Raw genomic sequence first — 17,709 nt, 5'->3', positions numbered from 1 at the left:
TGAGATCGAGATCATGTCAATACCATCAAATTATTTTGACAATTAAACTCATAATACTAAATACACTATTTATTAACGCTTTTATACATAATATTGTATTTTACAATTATAAATTCAAAATTTAGTACACCATGAAACAAAATACACATTCCCGGCTAAGAAGGCCATAACATTAGTCATCAGAATTCCAATTTATTTTCCCTCAGAATGATGATAATAATTTCCTCAATTTATAATAATAATATTAATAATAAATAATAATAGTAATGATAATTCAATTCCCGATTCCCGATTCCGGGCTCCCATCCAACAAGAGACGTCTCCAGTTTTCCGTAAATTTATATTATTCCTGCGATTTTATCATTTATTTTATTTTATTTTATTTTCATAAATTCACTGCGATTCTGTTGCTACACGACATCATCACCATCTTTCCCGCTGTCCTGAACCACCGTCCTTATCATGGCCACCGCCACACGGCTGAGTAAGCTCGCCGTCGCCGCCGTAGCCACAGCAGCCGGTGGCTCAATTCTGCTTCAGCCTTCTTTCTCCTCCAATGACCGCGGCACTAGTGGTCACGCGATTGAGTCCTACAGGAACAAGATCAATGATCCGACTGCAGTCGTTCCGCCGCGATCAGTCCAGGAGTCGGCTCTGATCGGAGCCAGCCCAGTCAATCCGCTTGACATTCTCGTCGTCGGCGGAGGCGCCACCGGCTGTGGCGTCGCCCTTGATGCCGTCACTCGAGGACTTCGCGTTGGTCTCGTCGAGCGCGAGGATTTCTCATCCGGCACGTCTTCGCGCTCTACGAAGCTCATTCATGGAGGTACTTAGAATTTGAAGAATTTGAAATTATGTCATTGTTCATTTGTTGAATAAGCTGTGTAACCTGGTTTCGAAAGTCCTATTTTCTTCATTCGCTGTATAATGAATGGTACGGTGAAATTCTGCTACTCGATTTCATAATTTTGGTTCCGATTTATATATTAGTTTTCGATACGATCAATAACATTGAATTGTATTCGGTTTCTGGTTCTTGGACGCTAAAATGCCTCGTATTCGTTCTCAGGTGTGCGGTATTTGGAGAAAGCAGTGTTCAATTTGGATTATAAGCAGCTTAAACTTGTGTTTCATGCGCTCGAGGAGCGAAAACAGTTTATTGAAAATGCACCACACTTATGCCATGCGTTGCCCTGCATGACACCTTGTTTTGACTGGTTCGAGGTCATCTACTATTGGATTGGGTTGAAGATGTACGATTTTGTTGCAGGGCGTCGTCTCTTGCACTTGTCTCGGTACTATTCTGCTCAGGAGTCTGTGGAGCTCTTCCCTACCCTTGCTAGGAATGGTGGGGGCAGAAGTTTGAAAGGCACCGTGGTGTATTACGATGGGCAGATGAATGACTCGCGGGTCAATGTGGGGCTGGCTTGTACTGCCGCTCTGGCTGGTGCGGCGGTGCTTAACCATGCTGAAGTTGTGGGATTTTTGAAGGATGAGGCTAGTGATCGAATAATTGGTGCAAGGATCCGTGACAAGTTGTCAGGTGCCAAAATACCCTCTTTGCAATCTTTTATAATCTGATTTGAGTTGTTTTGGAAGACGTTTTTTTAGTTAATTGTTACAGGGTATGTCATTGTGGATGCTTACAGTTTTACTGGAATTGGAATTTTCAGGGTTCAATCTCTCTCTAAAGAAAAGAGAGAGAGTTTATTTTACCCTTTCCCCCAATCTCTTTCCCCTCTTGGTTTTTGTTGCTTTGTGGCAATTACTGTTGTAGGATTGGACATCAGTTGAGGGGCTATAAAAATTATCATCTTCAACATATGATTAGAAGCATCGAAACACTATCTTTTGTTGATCAGCTTGCTATATTGATTTAAGATCACTGCAAGAATCTTCTGTAGGAAGTTGGAACTAGATTTTACATGGTTTTGTATTTGGCATAAATGAGAGTAGATGCTAGTTGGAATTTACTCAATTAAACTAGTGGCGGAGTGATGAATAAAATTCTAGACTGGCCTCTATATTCATTTTGTTTATCTGATTCTCTCTAACTGTTTAAATGTACCAGGTAGAGAGTTTGATACCTATGCAAAGGTGATTGTCAATGCTGCTGGGCCATTTTGTGACTCAGTGAGAAAGATGGCCGATAAAGAGGCAGTGTCTATGATCTGTCCCAGCAGTGGTGTCCATGTAGTTCTCCCTGATTATTATTCTCCCGAAGGAATGGGTCTTATTGTTCCCAAGACTAAGGACGGACGTGTTGTTTTTATGCTTCCATGGTTAGGACGAACAGTTGCTGGAACCACAGATTCCAACACCGGCATCACTATGCTTCCTGAGCCACACGAGGATGAAATTCAGTTTATACTGGATGCAATCTCTGATTACCTTAACGTGAAGGTATGTGGATTTTATATTCTGACCCAAAAATGGTATTTGATTGCTCATTGGCACCTGTTTCTTTTTAGTTTTTGGTATAAAATTAAATGTTTCCTTTTCTTCTCAATATATCTTGATTGTATGAATAGCTGTGTTAAGATTTAAAACAGTTGAAATAATTCTTTAAGGTCTTCCTGATTTCCATGTATTTGTCTGCATTCATGTTTGTGGTTTGTATCCATAATTTATACAAGGTCGTCTTTTTTCTGCTTTCTGGTAGAACACTGAAGCTCAAAACTCGTGTCTTTTTTCTTTTGTCTTTTTGTCTGTTGGTTTATTGTTTGTCTTCTTATCTAATCAGTCTAAGTTAATTTGGTTATCATTCTTAATTACATTGATTTATAATTCTTTGGGAAATTAACATTTTGAAAAATCTTCTTAATCGATTTCCTGGACCAGAAAAAATTTGGTAGTTGTCTTGTTCTTTCAGCCTATATATCTGCGTCCTGGCACCAACCTTTATTCTTTACCTGTAGCTACTTTCCACATTGTTTCAATAAGATTTGCCAATAACTTCTGTTGATAGTACTCACACTTCAAATCATTAGCAAAAGATGACATTAAAAAAGAAAAAAGAAAAAACTTTTCAAGGTGTACGCTATTAATTTCTATATTATGTTAAAAGAGGGTCACATTTTAGCACAGTATAATTTTTAAGTCTCCTCTTTTACACCTAATAAGCTAAAATAAATTTAAGCGTGCACCCTCTAATTGTTAAGTCTCCTTTTTTTTGTGCAAAGATATACCAGCTAGGCGGCTATACATAGTCATAATTTTTCTTTCCTTGCACACCCTCTGATTGGGTTCCTTTTATATACCCAATGATTGGGCTCCTCTTGTACCTTTGGATATCTTTGGATATTTCATTCAATCAATGTGTGTTTCTTATCCAAAAATAAATAAATAATAAATGATAATGATAATGATAATAAATTTATGTGTGGGTTCTTTAGTTTAGTATTTGTGTGGCAGTAAAGTTAAGGTTAGTAAACTTTTCCTAAGTTTGCACGTGGAGAATAAGTTCAAAGATGACTCAGACTTGTTTATTTTACTGTTCCTTCATATGGATGTTTGAAGCTGACAGTTACCTCAAACGGATGGTGGTCAGTGATATCATTTTTGACTGCTGGTATAGTGATGCAGCAAAGGGAACTGTAAATATGTAGGTTGGGATTGTGCTTGATGGATAACTTATATATTATGTATACGTTTGAATGTTTAAGTCCTCATGACACCTCAAAAGTTGTTGATGTTCTAGTTAACTTCACATTCACTTGCGCTTGATAAAAATTGTTTCCGTTTCCTCCCCCATTCTGGTAGTATTCTTCAGGAGACTCAAACTCAATTCCCCTGCAAATTTTAGGTGCGGCGAACAGATGTTCTCTCAGCATGGAGTGGTATTCGTCCTTTGGCTATCGATCCATCAGCTAAAAATACAGAGAGCATCTCAAGAGATCATGTTGTTTGCGAAGATTATCCCGGATTGGTCACAATTACTGGTGGGAAATGGACTACTTATCGGAGGTACAATTATCCTGGCTGTGATTATAATGCCTGGCCTACATGCTTGAGAATTGTTAATAATTGAAATGGAAATCTTAATGCATGTTGCAAGGCTTCAATATTTCTTGCTGTATAGGCTGGCAGAAAGGAATTCTTGGCGAGCCTTACACCTGAGATGTTTTTGACACTCTTTATCTTGTTGTCCAAAGTAAACCACGTTATTGTATTGTCGGACATAATCACATAGTACTCATTTCTTTCTGTTTTTTTCATTTTTGCCTTTTATCTTTCTTCTGCCTTCAATGTCTTTACACATTCTTTTTACACCGAGTATAGTTCTGATTGGAATTGGTTTCAGCATGGCGGAGGATGCTGTTAGTGCAGCTATAAAGTCTGGGAAGCTGAAGCCGACAAATGAATGTGTAACTGACAAGCTGCGGCTTGCTGGTGGAGATGGATGGGAACCTGCATATTTTACTGTCTTAGCTCAACAATATTTACGCATGAAGAAGACTCATAGTGGTAAAGTTGTCCCTGGAGTTATGGACACTGCAGCTGCAAAACATTTATCTCAAGCGTATGGTGTTTTAGCTGAAAGAGTGGCCACCATAGCCCAGGTTTGCGTTTCTCTCTCTACCATGCTAACCTTTTTTTATTCTTTTTATTTATTTTAGTTCTTATTTCACATCTCTAAAGAGAACAATTCCATTCGACTCCTCTTAATTCTGCATACTAATTGGATAGTCATATTAGGGTTGAATAGTCATTAGTCTGAATTTGTCGTAGGAATATGGTTGTATATGCTACATAAGTGGTTGCCACGATTACCTCTCAGATCGAGCAAAATGAAGGATAGTGATATGGCTTTAACCCCGAAATTGTTGTGGCATTTCTCTTAGGAAATAGACCCCCTTTGGAGATGGGGGCTCACTGTAAGAGCTATGGGCATCAATAGCAAGTCCTAGGAATAGAAACTGTATTCCTTAATCTAGAGTGAAAATAAAGTCTTGAAGATTAAAGTTGGTAAGGGATCCCCAATCTTTTTCTGGTCGGATTTGTTTTGAGAAAACCAACATAACAGCCGTGGATGAGAAACTACGGTGTTCTGTATCTTTATTGGTTAAGGATTGCCTAATCTGGCGGGAATTTAGAACTCACTTGGATTGAGCTTTCTCACCTTCTTGAAGGTGTTCAGTTCTGACTAAAGGGTTTAGGCATGGTGGAGTTTGATTCAAATGGGTTCGTTTTACCTAAATCTTTCTTCTCCTTCCTTAAAACCAAAGGAAATGGTGATGGTATCTGGTTGAAGCAGTTCTGATAGATTTTTGGAGGAAGAAAGTGCTCAAAAAGGTGAAAGTTTTAGTACGGTCCCTTACTGAAGGAGACGAGGTTAAAGAAAGGAGCCCTATTTCTCCCTTCCCCCAAGTTGGCGTAATCATTGTAACAGCAACTATTGTGCTGTGCTGCCTTCCGATCCCAAGGCCCGACTTGGTCTTGTGCAGTTAAGTTTTGGTTTCAACAAAAATGTTGGAGAAAATGATAGTTGAATCTTTAGTTTTTCATAGGCATCGTGAGAAAAGTCTGCAAAGGGGATTTTGGAAAATTCAGACGTATAGTCATTTTGTGTACTAAATATCTAATTCAACTAACCAATTTAAGGGAAGGGAAATCCCTGTGCGTTGGAGTCGAACCCAAAGCGTATTCAATTTTAGTAATTTAGGCCTGTTGATAACCATCTGGTTTTGATTTTAAGTTTATAACCAGTACTTCCACCGATTGATTTCTTGGCTTTGTTATCTAGCCAAACTTTGAAAACTATAAAAATAATAATAAATAAATAAATAAATAATGTTAAAATTTTGTTTTTGTTTAGATTTTGGCTGATAATTCAAATCTTTCCTTAGAAAAGATGTAAACCATCCTAAGAGAATTAGAAGAAAACGAGCACAAATTTTAAAAACTCTGGGCCAAATTGTTATCAAAAGGAGTCAGAGATTTAAAATCCATGAAGCCACTAAAGGCTTACATTCGAAGCTTGTAGAGACATTTTTTAGTTTAGTTTGTTTGATGAGCTTTCCAGGACTGAATTCTTTTTTTTTTTTTTTCTTTCTTTTTAAATGATAGAATGAAAGTTTGGGGAAGCGATTAGCCCATGGCTACCCCTTCTTGGAGGCTGAAGTTGCATACTGTGCACGACACGAGTACTGTGAATCTGCAATAGATTTCATTGCCAGAAGATCACGACTCGCTTTCCTCGACACTGATGCTGCTAACCATGCATTGCCTCGAGTAATCGAGATATTAGCAGCTGAACATTATTGGGATAAGTCAAGACAGAAGCAAGAACTACAGAAGGCCAAAAAATTTCTAGAAACTTTCAAGTCTTCAAAGAATGCTCAGTTCCATGATGGAAAGCATAACTAGTGAGTTCCTTTGATGCTTTATGTTTGTTAAATATTTCAGTTACATACATGTTCATCATCATGATTGATCTTGTTTGAATCCAAGGTTTTCAAACCCGACTACCAAGCAGAAATTTTTCAAGAAAATTCTACTCCTCAACTATAATCAAACTCATCAGGTGAAAATAAGTATGCTTTGCATCTTGCCTTTAACTTGTAATTGCCTAAGGCTGATATGGTGCAGCCTACATATACCAAAAGAATAAATAACTCAAAGATAGTTTTATATCTTATTCACCACAGGAAGATAACGTTCTTTATATTAGTTTGAAGATGCACTGTCTTCACATGCTCATTTCTTTCCCCATTTTGTATAAACTTCTTCAGAATTTCCAGGTATAAATTATTGGAAATTGGGTTACTTTTTGAAGTCTTATTCTCTTACTTTGTGATCTTGATAGAAATTTGAACTATTTTGTCATTTGTAATAGAAGGATCAGAGTGGAACTGGGTCCATAATCTTGTTCTCAATTCAGAACTCAAAATGTATGTCTCTATTCATATTCGTTGTAAATTATGTTCAGTTTTTGTTTAAACATGAGGGGCACGCCTAAAACTTTCAACGCAATAACCTTTTGGAAGTTGAAAGAGATGAAAAATAAGTGGAGGCTTTGTTTTTAGCATGGCACAGTTGGATAACGTTTTTCTTCGTTTTCTGTTTCCTATTTTTAAAAAACTAGAAACAAGGATATGTTTGGAAACTATTCTAGTTTCTTATTCTTTAAAAAAAACGAAGATAAAAACATATATGATAACTATTTTTTGTTCCTCATTTCTAGTATTTTTTTCCCTTATTTCTCTCTTGTTTTAGTTTAAATATAATATAAATATAAATATATATATATATATATATCAATGCATTAAAATATATAAAATACAATTATCAAAAGTTTACATTGTTTATTAAACCTCGATGCAAAACTAGAAATAATAATACAATTGTTTTCATTCTTCAAATGTTGTCCAAAGTTGAATGGTTTTGTTATTTGTCACTTAATTCATTTGACTCAAGAGATAGTGATGTAGGTTTGGTTCGATTGTACTGTTTTTGTAAATGTGTTAAATATTAAAGTTGAATTAAATGCATTTTAATTGAAAAAATTATATATTGTGAAATTAAAAATTATAATTATATGTGTGTATATATATATATATATATCGAAAAATTATATTAGGAAGTTTTAAATAGAACATGGAGGACGTTCATTTCCAATTTTTAGATTAAGGTGTATGTAGACTGGTTTAAACATTTACAAACTGTGTACTAGACTTTTTAAATGAATATCTAGAATAGAAGTACATGCGTAACTCAAAATTACGTAATCATTCTCAAACTTGAACCACAAACACATGAGAAATTTCTTGAATTGTCATTCTACCCGTATCTCTTTAGACAATGAATAGTATAATTGGTTTAACTTTTGTTTTATTTTGAAAATAAACCATTTTTGAAGGGGAGAAAAAACTATAGTTTTTTATCACTATTCAAAATAACTTTCGTAATATTATTGAGATTTAAAAATAACTTTCGTAATATTATTGAGATTTATTTTAAACATTTTTTATCAAAAGAGTTGGAATAAAAACGATTATTAAAAAAAAAAATTCTAAACAATCCAAATATGTCCCGAGTTTCTTTGAGAAGAAATCACGTGGTCTTTGGTCTAAGTCAAAGCAGATTAAGAAATACAGTGCATATGAATACATACAATTCAGCATCGTTCAATTAAACCAATGATCTTTGGGTAGCAGTTTCACATGACAAGTGCATATACATTTAATATTTTAGTATACTAAAAGCTTTAGTTGACCTATAAAATTTCGATCTTATTTAATAACCATTATGTTTTTAGGGAAAAAATGCATCCACTCATAATTTCATTCTTTTACTATCTACTTTTGTACACGTTTGTAATATTTTACGAGAAATATGAAAAACATAGCAACAAACTGGGAGCAAGCGATACATCATTAATATGATAATATCAAAAATGGCTTCGTTTTAATCATCTATTTATTAATCACCTCCCTCTTTCACTTCTCTCTAACTCAACACATCAACTATCTTATGAAAATTAAGTCTATTTTCTCTATAATTCTTACCATGATTTGTATCTTTATTAAATACAATAATTGAATTCTTAGTCAAATTTCAAAAACAAAAACAACATTCTAAAAGCTGCTTTTTAGTTTTCAAGTTTTGGCCTAGATTTTTAAATTATTGGTCAAAAGTAGATAACAAAGAAGAAATTTGGAGGTGAAAATAGTGTCTATAAGCTTATTTTTCAAAACCAAAATGGTTATAAATTGAAGTCTTAGTGTGTGAATTTTAGATCTAATTTATTAGAACTCATCATTAATCAGATCTAAAATCACTCCAAAAAAATTGCCTCCATAAATTCTGAAATTCTCCTACATGAAACAACGAAACACTATTGTTTTATTTGAGTGTTGAAAAAATTTTCTAACACTACAATTGTATATATTCCACTCTTCCGACATTTGACATATCATTAGATGGTATATTATTTTATTTAATTGTTTCTTTTATGGCCGGGAGGTAATATGGAAAATTTTTCCTACTTATATAATACTAGAAAATTTCCCTTACAGTTTCAACACACCAGGCATGATTCACTGAAATCCATGACAGAATCCAAGACTTCCAACACAAGGGAAATGGGCCTAGAGGAGTAGAGGAGAAAACATGAGAAGAAAGCTTTTTGTCAAGCAAGTCCGTGAAAAAAAATGGAAGCAAAATTTTGGGGGCATAATCCCTTTGGGGCCTTGATGTGAAACCAGTCAGAAGCTAAAAGCACACACTTTGGAGAACAAGGCCCAAAATAGACATTTGAAAATCAGAAGTATGTAGGCTATTCCAATTAGAGACTGTAAACTGTAGAAGATCACAAAAGTAACCAAAAGAATTACATTCATATGATTTTTTCCTATTTGAGGCATTTATTTTGATGGGTGGGTTTACCATGAACTAAGAGCCTAGGAATTCTTTCCCACAGGCAATAGTTCGATAAAAGAGAGAGACAGAGTAGTAGAAAGAAATAGGCCAAGGTTATACTTCCATAATCCTATTGAGAAGCAGCTTGATGATCTAATAGAATCATAAAACCAAAATCCAGTTGGAAAATGATTTCGTAAGTATTAGATATCCTATAAGAATAAAATGTCGAGGACTGTCTAAAAAAGGAACGGCAGGCATAATAAAGGTAAAGATATTTGATTCTATTCAAAACAAAATTGATCATGATGAGCACAAAATATTTAGTGGAGAGATGGGAAACCATGTACCATATAGGCTATGAAATGAAATAGTCTCGTATCATTGATGGAGGACAAAAATTATCCGCCCATTTGGGTCAATGAAACCAATTTTGAGAGGAGATTTCCGTAACCTGTTCAAATACAACAATCACAAATCATGTTATTCCTTTCATTCTCCATGCTTGAAGAAAAGCTTTCTTTTTCTTTTTCTTTTTCTTTTTTCTTTTTCTTTTTCCTTTTTTTTTTTTTTTTTTTTTTGCCACTTCCCTGGATGTTTATAAAAAGAGAGTTTTTTCATCCAGTTCAAAATGATAACTCAGAAAGAAAATAACTTCCGCCTTACTCTCTAATTCCTGAACATCAAAAACCTTGGCAAAATTAAATTTATGATGGAGCAGAAATGCTAAACCGAAAGCCAGTTTTTCCACGATCGTGCTGTTGTTGCTTCAATATGTAGTAGAAGTTCCCCTGTTCATACAACCAAACTCGAATAAGTAGCTAGTAAAAAAAAAGCAAATCGTAATGCAATCTACAACAGTTGTCCCTTTTTTCTGATCAATAGAAAACCATGTGGAGGAATCAGCAAGCAGGACATTATAGGATCCGTATGGACCACACCTTTTCTTTAGACACAAAAACAGAGATCAAACCCAAACCAACAAATTATGTACTAAAATAATAAAACACACAAATCAGAGATCATGACTGACCTCTAGGCGGAAGAGTCTTGTTGGAACCACAATCCCAGCTCCTACAGAGGTACGGAATGTTTCCATGAACTTCTGAAAAGAGAAACTACGAAACTCGTTCTCCGTCAACTTTGCAAGGTTGCCTGCACCAGCAAAGATGTGTCCATGGATTCCATGTTCTCTTAACCAGCGAATCGGGAGGTCAAACGAAAGATCAGCAAAAGCAGTGACTGCAAGATCCCCTCCAACAAAATCCCTTCCAAGAGAATCATCATTTTCTCCCTTATTTTCATCTCTCACTTCACGTCTTGGCTCAGTTGGCCCCATTCCACGTGTCTTAAATCCCCATACAGTTGTGGGGCCTCCAATGGTGCATACTGGAGAGAAATCACCGCCTAAGAAAAAGCGTTCTGGAAGGGATGATGGCTTGTTCAAAAACCCATTTCCCCAAGGAAGAACAACACCGGCAGAGACTCCAAAGTTCATGGCAGCACGATCGAAGCCAAAAGGAATGGCATAACGTAGATCAAATTCCTGTTAAAGTTGGAAACAGAAAGTTATTCCTCAAAATTGAAAGAAACAAGTATTCACACGGCACATCTATAAATGTCCATCGACCAACTGTTAGCTACACGTAGGCTTGGGAAAATCTTTTGTTGTTACAGAGAGCCAAAAGGAAAAGAAGAAAACCTGGCGAACAAATCGTAAGCTCCTATGATCAGGTGCAAGACCACCAATTTGACTAGTAGAAACAAAAGCATATCCTCTAGTCGGCCTCACTGCTGAATTCCTCTTGTCGACCTTAAAAGTATATTTTAGAGATGAAAGCAAACTATTTCCAAGTTGTCTCCTCACTGAATTAGATGCCATCTGTGAAGGGTCAGTTAAGGTGCGCCATCCAAGGTTGTATCCCAAGTCATGATACTTTGTTGAATATAGACCCAGAGAAAGACCTAAAGACCGCTCTTTGTAAGATGAAAACTCCAACCAATCTTGGGAAAGTAGGGATAGTCGTGCCACCAAAGGAGTCACCAATCGCTTCAGCCTAGGGAAATAAACACCGGCACTCACCTCAGATGTTTGATTTGGACCATACGCCAAAGAGCCATCCCATAAATCCCCATATCCAAGCCAATTTTTATACTTAACAGAACCTTCAAAAGTCCACGAACGAGCCTACAAAAGCATCATACCACTTCAAACTTCCCCCTAGAATTAGCAAGCCAAATAGTTCGTGCACGACTTCCAATTAAACAATAAAAATTATCTTTGGAATCATGGTCTGGTTCTGAACAGAGGAATCACATTAAAAATTAACCAGAGTTTATGAAATCAGAGTTGCTAATTGATATGTAATAAGCATTAAAAAGTTCAAATATCTATAGTTACGAGGTTTGGTGCCAGGAAGTACGATGTCCGAAAATAATGACGTAGTGGGAAAAAAGAACAAAACAAAGAGAGAAAACTTGATTTCAAATTACTAGTGACAGACAAGTGTGCGTTGGTTACACACAGACAATAGCATAGTCCTCCTCCCAATCTACTTTAATTCAAAACAATCCATCTAATACTTCACTCTCATACTCGTATAATGAATAATGAATCAAACAACCAACCATTCTTAAGGCAATGAATGAGTGTAAGATTACCAAAATAACGACCTTCACTTTCCACAGTTTAGCACATGTCATAGTACTAAGCTAGAAAATACAGGGAGCATACAATCAACATTGTTTACTACCTGGGAAGCTCACTTTTAGATTCTAATTTGCAGCAACTCACTTCTGTCTTATATTAATGTAATTTGCATATCTGAAAAGGGAACCACGAGAAGCACACAAGCCACAAAAAAGATGTCAAACCATTTAGATTTAATGGGGTAGACAACCATATTTTCACGTAATTTCTTCCTTCTTCGGCAATATCTTATCAAAACAACAAGCAATCGGTTAACGCATTAGACAAAAGTATCTACACATACACATATAGAACAAAATCCTACCGCAGGTTTTGTGTAAGCACCGCATTCGCCGGAGAGAGGGTTGCCTGTCTCCACGACCTCGATGACAACATTTGCAGTACCAGGGAGCTCCGGCGGGCCTGAATCAAGTGTAATCTTGACAGAGTCGAAGATCTCCAGCCTCTGGAGCTTGGCATTGGCTACGCCAGCGGCCTCCAGCAATTCTTGCATGGTTGAGGCATTCTTAATAGCCTCCACTTCGGCCTCGATTAGAGAATCCTTGGTCTTCGTGTTCCCCTTGATCAAAATATCATGAACCCGAAGTCTGACCTTCTCCTTCCTCATTCGCTCAACCAGATTCTCTAACTTGGACCTCTGAGCTAGCAACCTTGAAGCATCCGAAATAGGCTTCCTCCGCGGCAGTTCTTCATCATTGTCATCCTCATCTTCCTCGTCTTCTTCCTCATCTTCAACATCCTCATCTCCATCCTCATCTTCTCCGTCGCCATTTTCGAAATTGGAAGGTTCGCGCTCTGCTTGCTCCTCCTCGGAGTTTAATCCAATCGAACTTGTTCCTACTTCCTCAGAGTTTGCCATTAGGAATGATTAGAAATTTTAAAGCGAAATTACCAAATGTCGAATGAGTTCACTCGAAAATCGCAAATTCTGAAATGAAACCGATTCAAGCCAGTAGTCTTCTCAGCGGTTAACGAGTAATTCTCTTAAATACAGTGAAATTCTGCAGAAATGAAAACATACAGTCCTATCTTCGTATACAATGACGCCTAATTTGCCCCTCTTCCCGTTAATCAGAATTCAAACAGAAACCAATGCTGCTTGCGCGAACTGTGATTGATTCATCGGATTCAGTTCCATGGAGTCGAACTCGGAAGAAGAGGGAGAAAATGATGGTTGATTGATCCGATTCTGAATTGGAAAAAGAAGGATGGCTAGGGTTTGTGATTGGAAATTTGGAACATCAGTATCCAGTACTGCTCCGGTTCGTAGAAGAAAGCGCGCGTTTAGCCCACGCGTTCTGAATGAAGTGTTGTTGGGGCTCGTGAGTCTAAGGTTTGGGCCTTGGAGCCTGGCCTCTCCTAGTAAGGATTAACGAACAATTAGTGGGTTCTTTATTCTTATTTTTATTTTGTTTTGTTAAATTTAAATTTTGGTAAAATTATAATTTAATTTTAGGTATTTTAGGTTAAATTATAAAAAATGTTTTTACACTTCGGATTAAAAATATTCTTAGATATCAAAAAAAAAAAATTAAATATTCTTATATCAAATCTCTGACTTCAAAGTTGATAATACGAGTTGAGCGTTTATATTGACATTAATAAATCACTTTAGTCTGATTAAACTAGACATAAATAAACTAAATGTTTCTAGATATAAATAAATTCAAATTTTCTTTCTATTTATGATAATTATCTCCAACTTATTTGCATCTGATTCGTCAAATTTTCACTATCCTAGAGTTTTTTTCGTTGTCTATTAAATTAATTCAAAACAATTAAGAAATTAAATTTTAAAATTAATTTTGATAGGGTGACAAAATAGCAAACTTAATTAGTTACAATTCTTTTAATTAATTAATAGACATTAACACTATAAACTAAATAAATTAGGTTCAAAGTTAGATTGAATTGAATTGATAACCATTGCTAGTAATAAATGTTTGTGTTTGGGATGCAAAGTTAGCTGAGTTTATAAATAATTGTATGTGTTTCGAATGCATAGTTAAATTGAATTGGTTAAGGAAGTATGTGTTTGGAGTGCATGTTGAATTGAGTTGAGTTATGGATATATAGTGTAGTTTCTCGTGGTTTAGAAAACACGTACATCTTTTATGCTTTTTTTTTTTGGATATTTTTGTTGTCATTGTTGTTGTTATCTTTTTTTTCTCTCCCTTTTCTTGTTTGCCTTTTCCACCTGCACACATATTTTCCTAAATTCTTAACGTTCATTTGAGATATGAATTAATTGAATACAAATATATTTTACAATTTTATACATATACAAATTGCACTTAACATAGATAAAACACTATTATTTATAAAATCAACAACTGTATAATATACTTTAAGTTCGCGAAATGTATGAGTTGAACATGCCATTGTAGGGGTCTATTTACATATTGACAGATATAAATAATAACCATCAACGATGAGCAAATTTCATGTATAAAAAAATGTTCATTAAAATAGTTAGGTTAGTCAGTCCTACCAAGTATATGCAACACAACAAGTCTTTCTAAATTATGTAGGATCGTTAAGAAATAATCAATTTTCTGGATGTTTGTGACAAGTAAGTCTATAAGGATGATCCAGTCATCCTTGACAATCTCTTCGTATCAAATTACTTTAAAAGACGATTATTAAACACCATTAACTATTCATTTTTTATATTTAAAACACTTCAACCAATTTTTTGTTTCTTAGTTCTTCTATATGATATTATTGGTTGCATAGGGTTAGGGCACGTCCCCCCCAATTTATCCGCCTTTTGTATTTTTAATATAAATTATAAAGTAATATATATTAATATATACAAAATAGTTCAAGTTAAATAACAAAAATAGTGTTGGCTTGTTGTCGTGTAATGTTGTTTGGTTGGTAGCAAATAGGGGTTTGACTCTTACTACTTGTAAAATTTTATTTCGGACTTTTGTATAAGTTTTTATCCAAAATTTTCATCTCTAATGGGCTTTTAAAGCCCAACTCAGGTAAAGAATAATAAAGGAAAGTAGGTCAAACAATGTGACATTTAGAATATAATAATGTGTCATTTTTTAAATAAACAATGTGACATTTAGAATATTATAATGTGTCGTTTTTTAATAAATAATCAAACAATATTTTTTTATAAGCAACAAGATTTAACAATTTATAGATTTTTTTTCCTTCTTTTCGAAATTCACTTTTCAATCTCAAGAAAATTCGATTAAAAATATATCGTTCATTTTTTACACATTACACTTTATATATTTTTGTTTGTTTCCATGTTATTTTTACATTTACATTTACTCGTATAGGTTTCTAAAATTAATTTTCAAGTTCAAACAAGAGGATTATTTGTTGTCAATTGTTTAGATATACAAGCTTAAAGAGTAAGTTTTAAAATCTTCTTAGATTTTAGGTTTTTATGCCTTTAAATTTATATAATAGAATGTAATTTTCTTATTATTAATACTTTTGTAAAGTTGATTCAAAATCAATATGGAGAGATATTATAAAAGGAAAATAACAATAGAGACGGTAGAGATATCATCTTCAAAAAAGAAAAATGTTTTGGATTTTGATCAATCTTATATAGAAATCAATATAGAAAAACTACCTGCACATCCGGGTATAAGAACCAAAATTTATGATTATAATTATTGTTGGGTTTTATGTCCTAAAACTCGTGATTTGCAAACAATAAACTTATTTGTTAATCAATATAGATGTTATTGGAGTTTGGTTCAATAAAGTTGTTATTGAATGCTTGAATTGATCATTTCGTTTAAGAAATAACCTAAATCCAACAAAATAAGATCCATGACTATTACACGAATACTTGAACTTTATGTGGAGACATAAGGGTGGATCAAATTCGAGTAAATAGCCAAAATGGTCTATAGTATATGAATATGGCTAGGTACTTTATTATGGGAACAACAGTCCACTCCGTAGATGTTACAATTATTGTAAAATGCTACAAACGAAGTGATCCTTATTCGTTCATGTGGAGACATGAGAGTGAGGGCATTCTATGCAGAAAGTTTGTATAATACCCGATAAACAAATAATTGGTAATGACTAGGAGTTAGAGCATTAAAAGATTTGCTTCCAAGTTAAGCTTCCAAATAAAAAGAGTTGCAATCCTTCAAGAATCAAAGCCACCAAAAGTCATAATGAATATGGAAATTTAGATTCATTTACATATTCAATACTAGATGTATCAATTTATATCAATGCATTTACATTTATGGATGTTCATGTATGTAGTTGAAGAGTTTTTGTTGAACGTAGTCAATTAGGTGAAAGGTTGTGTCCTTTTAAGTTGTATTTTCAATTAGTATAAATACCTATGTACTTTTATCATTTGAGAACAACACTTTGAATTTGAATGGAATTTCATTAGAGTTCATTCTCTTAAGCGTTATGCTTTTTCGTTGTATTCTTGTGTTTAGAATGCATGTTTTAGGACTTTCAATCTAGTTTGATCAATTAGATTGTGGAAGATTCAAAATTTTGAAGTTAGGAACTTTGTTCCCTTTATCATTTTGTTCCTAACTTCAATAATTCAAACTTTCCATAATCTAATTGGTCAAACTATATTGAAAGTTCTAAAACATGCATTCTAAACACGAGAATTCAAAGAAAAAGCATAAAGTTTGAGATAATAAACTCTAATAAAATTTCATTCAAATTCAAAGTGTTATTCTCAAATGACAAAAGTACATAGGTATTTATACTAATTGAAAGGATGACTTGAAAGGACATAACCTTTCATCTAATTGACTAAGTTCGACAAAAACTCTTCAACTACATACATGAACCTCCAACAATGTAAATACATTGTTATAAATTGATACATCTAGTATTAAATATGTAAATGAATCTAAATTTTCAGATTCATTATGACTTTAGGTGGCTTTGATTCTTGAAGGGTTGCAACTTCTCATATTTGGATGCTTAACTTGGAAGTAAATCTTTTAAAGCTCTAACTCGTAATAATTGCCAATTATTTGCTCATCATTCTCCCTTTTTTCGAGAAGATTCGTCTTCGAATCTTAGATGACCTTGCAATGCAACTTTGTAATCATCTTCTTGAACTTTGGAAAGAAGTTTTAAATGCTCATCTCCACCAAAATCAAATGTGAAATTTCTTTTTATCACACTCCAGCCCAATTGTCTTTGATGAAAATTTCCAAACTGGACCATCTCTTATCATGCCTCCAATGCAGCATGTAAAAGACAATGGAAATAATATAAAGGAATGTTAGTTGGAAAACTACTTCTATGATTTTTCTCACATTAATATTTTCCTTCACTTCCAGTCTTAATTACACTCTCTTCTTTTTCTCTGGTCATCAATATCTCACTTTTCTCTGTTTTCTTAGTCTATATATTGTCCTTACTTTCCTCAAGAAAGTTTATTATGATTTCATTATGAACACATACTTCAGATATCTTCTCTCCCTCCAAAACTACTTCACATGTTGACTCATCTCCCAAACTTTGATGACCACTCACTTTCATCTCGACGTCATCACAGTTGAAATCTTCCTTTTTGACTTGTGGATGAACTCCATCGTCTGGAATCGATTGATCAATTTCTGGCAATGAACTATCTTATTGATTTTTAATGGTTCGCGCGACATGAT

General features: G+C 34.5%; 2 protein-coding genes across 3 annotated transcripts; one reads left to right on the top strand and one right to left on the bottom strand.

Moving 5' to 3' along the window:
- The first annotated feature begins 204 nt into the window (after positions 1 to 204).
- SDP6 (FAD-dependent oxidoreductase family protein) lies at positions 205 to 6,777 on the top strand. Of its 2 annotated transcripts, XM_039030341.2 has the most exons (7): positions 205 to 826; positions 1,070 to 1,543; positions 2,072 to 2,403; positions 3,806 to 3,966; positions 4,304 to 4,562; positions 6,070 to 6,368; positions 6,454 to 6,777. In XM_039030341.2, coding segments are annotated over exons 1-7 (1,890 nt in total). In that variant the 5' UTR covers positions 205 to 462; the 3' UTR covers positions 6,455 to 6,777. The 2 variants fall into 2 exon arrangements, with proteins under 2 accessions (XP_038886269.1, XP_038886271.1); XM_039030343.2 differs by having other exon boundaries at positions 284 to 826; positions 6,070 to 6,494.
- A 2,940-nt stretch (positions 6,778 to 9,717) lies between these two features.
- LOC120075803 (uncharacterized) lies at positions 9,718 to 13,444 on the bottom strand. The gene is made up of 4 exons (XM_039029478.2): positions 12,378 to 13,444; positions 11,066 to 11,551; positions 10,397 to 10,909; positions 9,718 to 10,154 (listed from the first exon to the last, which is right to left on the bottom strand). Exons 1-4 carry the CDS (start codon positions 12,930 to 12,932, stop codon positions 10,071 to 10,073), a joined length of 1,638 nt encoding a protein of 545 aa, XP_038885406.1. The 5' UTR covers positions 12,933 to 13,444; the 3' UTR covers positions 9,718 to 10,070.
- Between the last annotated feature and the right edge of the window lie 4,265 nt (positions 13,445 to 17,709).

Source organism: Benincasa hispida, chromosome 4 (assembly GCF_027475165.1).
Source record: "Benincasa hispida cultivar pf3 chromosome 4, pf3_genome.v1.1, whole genome shotgun sequence".
In the NCBI taxonomy this organism is placed as follows: Eukaryota; Viridiplantae; Streptophyta; class Magnoliopsida; order Cucurbitales; family Cucurbitaceae; genus Benincasa; species Benincasa hispida.
Note: the sequence above shows the minus strand (reverse complement) of the source record. Positions and strands in the feature narration are given on the sequence as shown.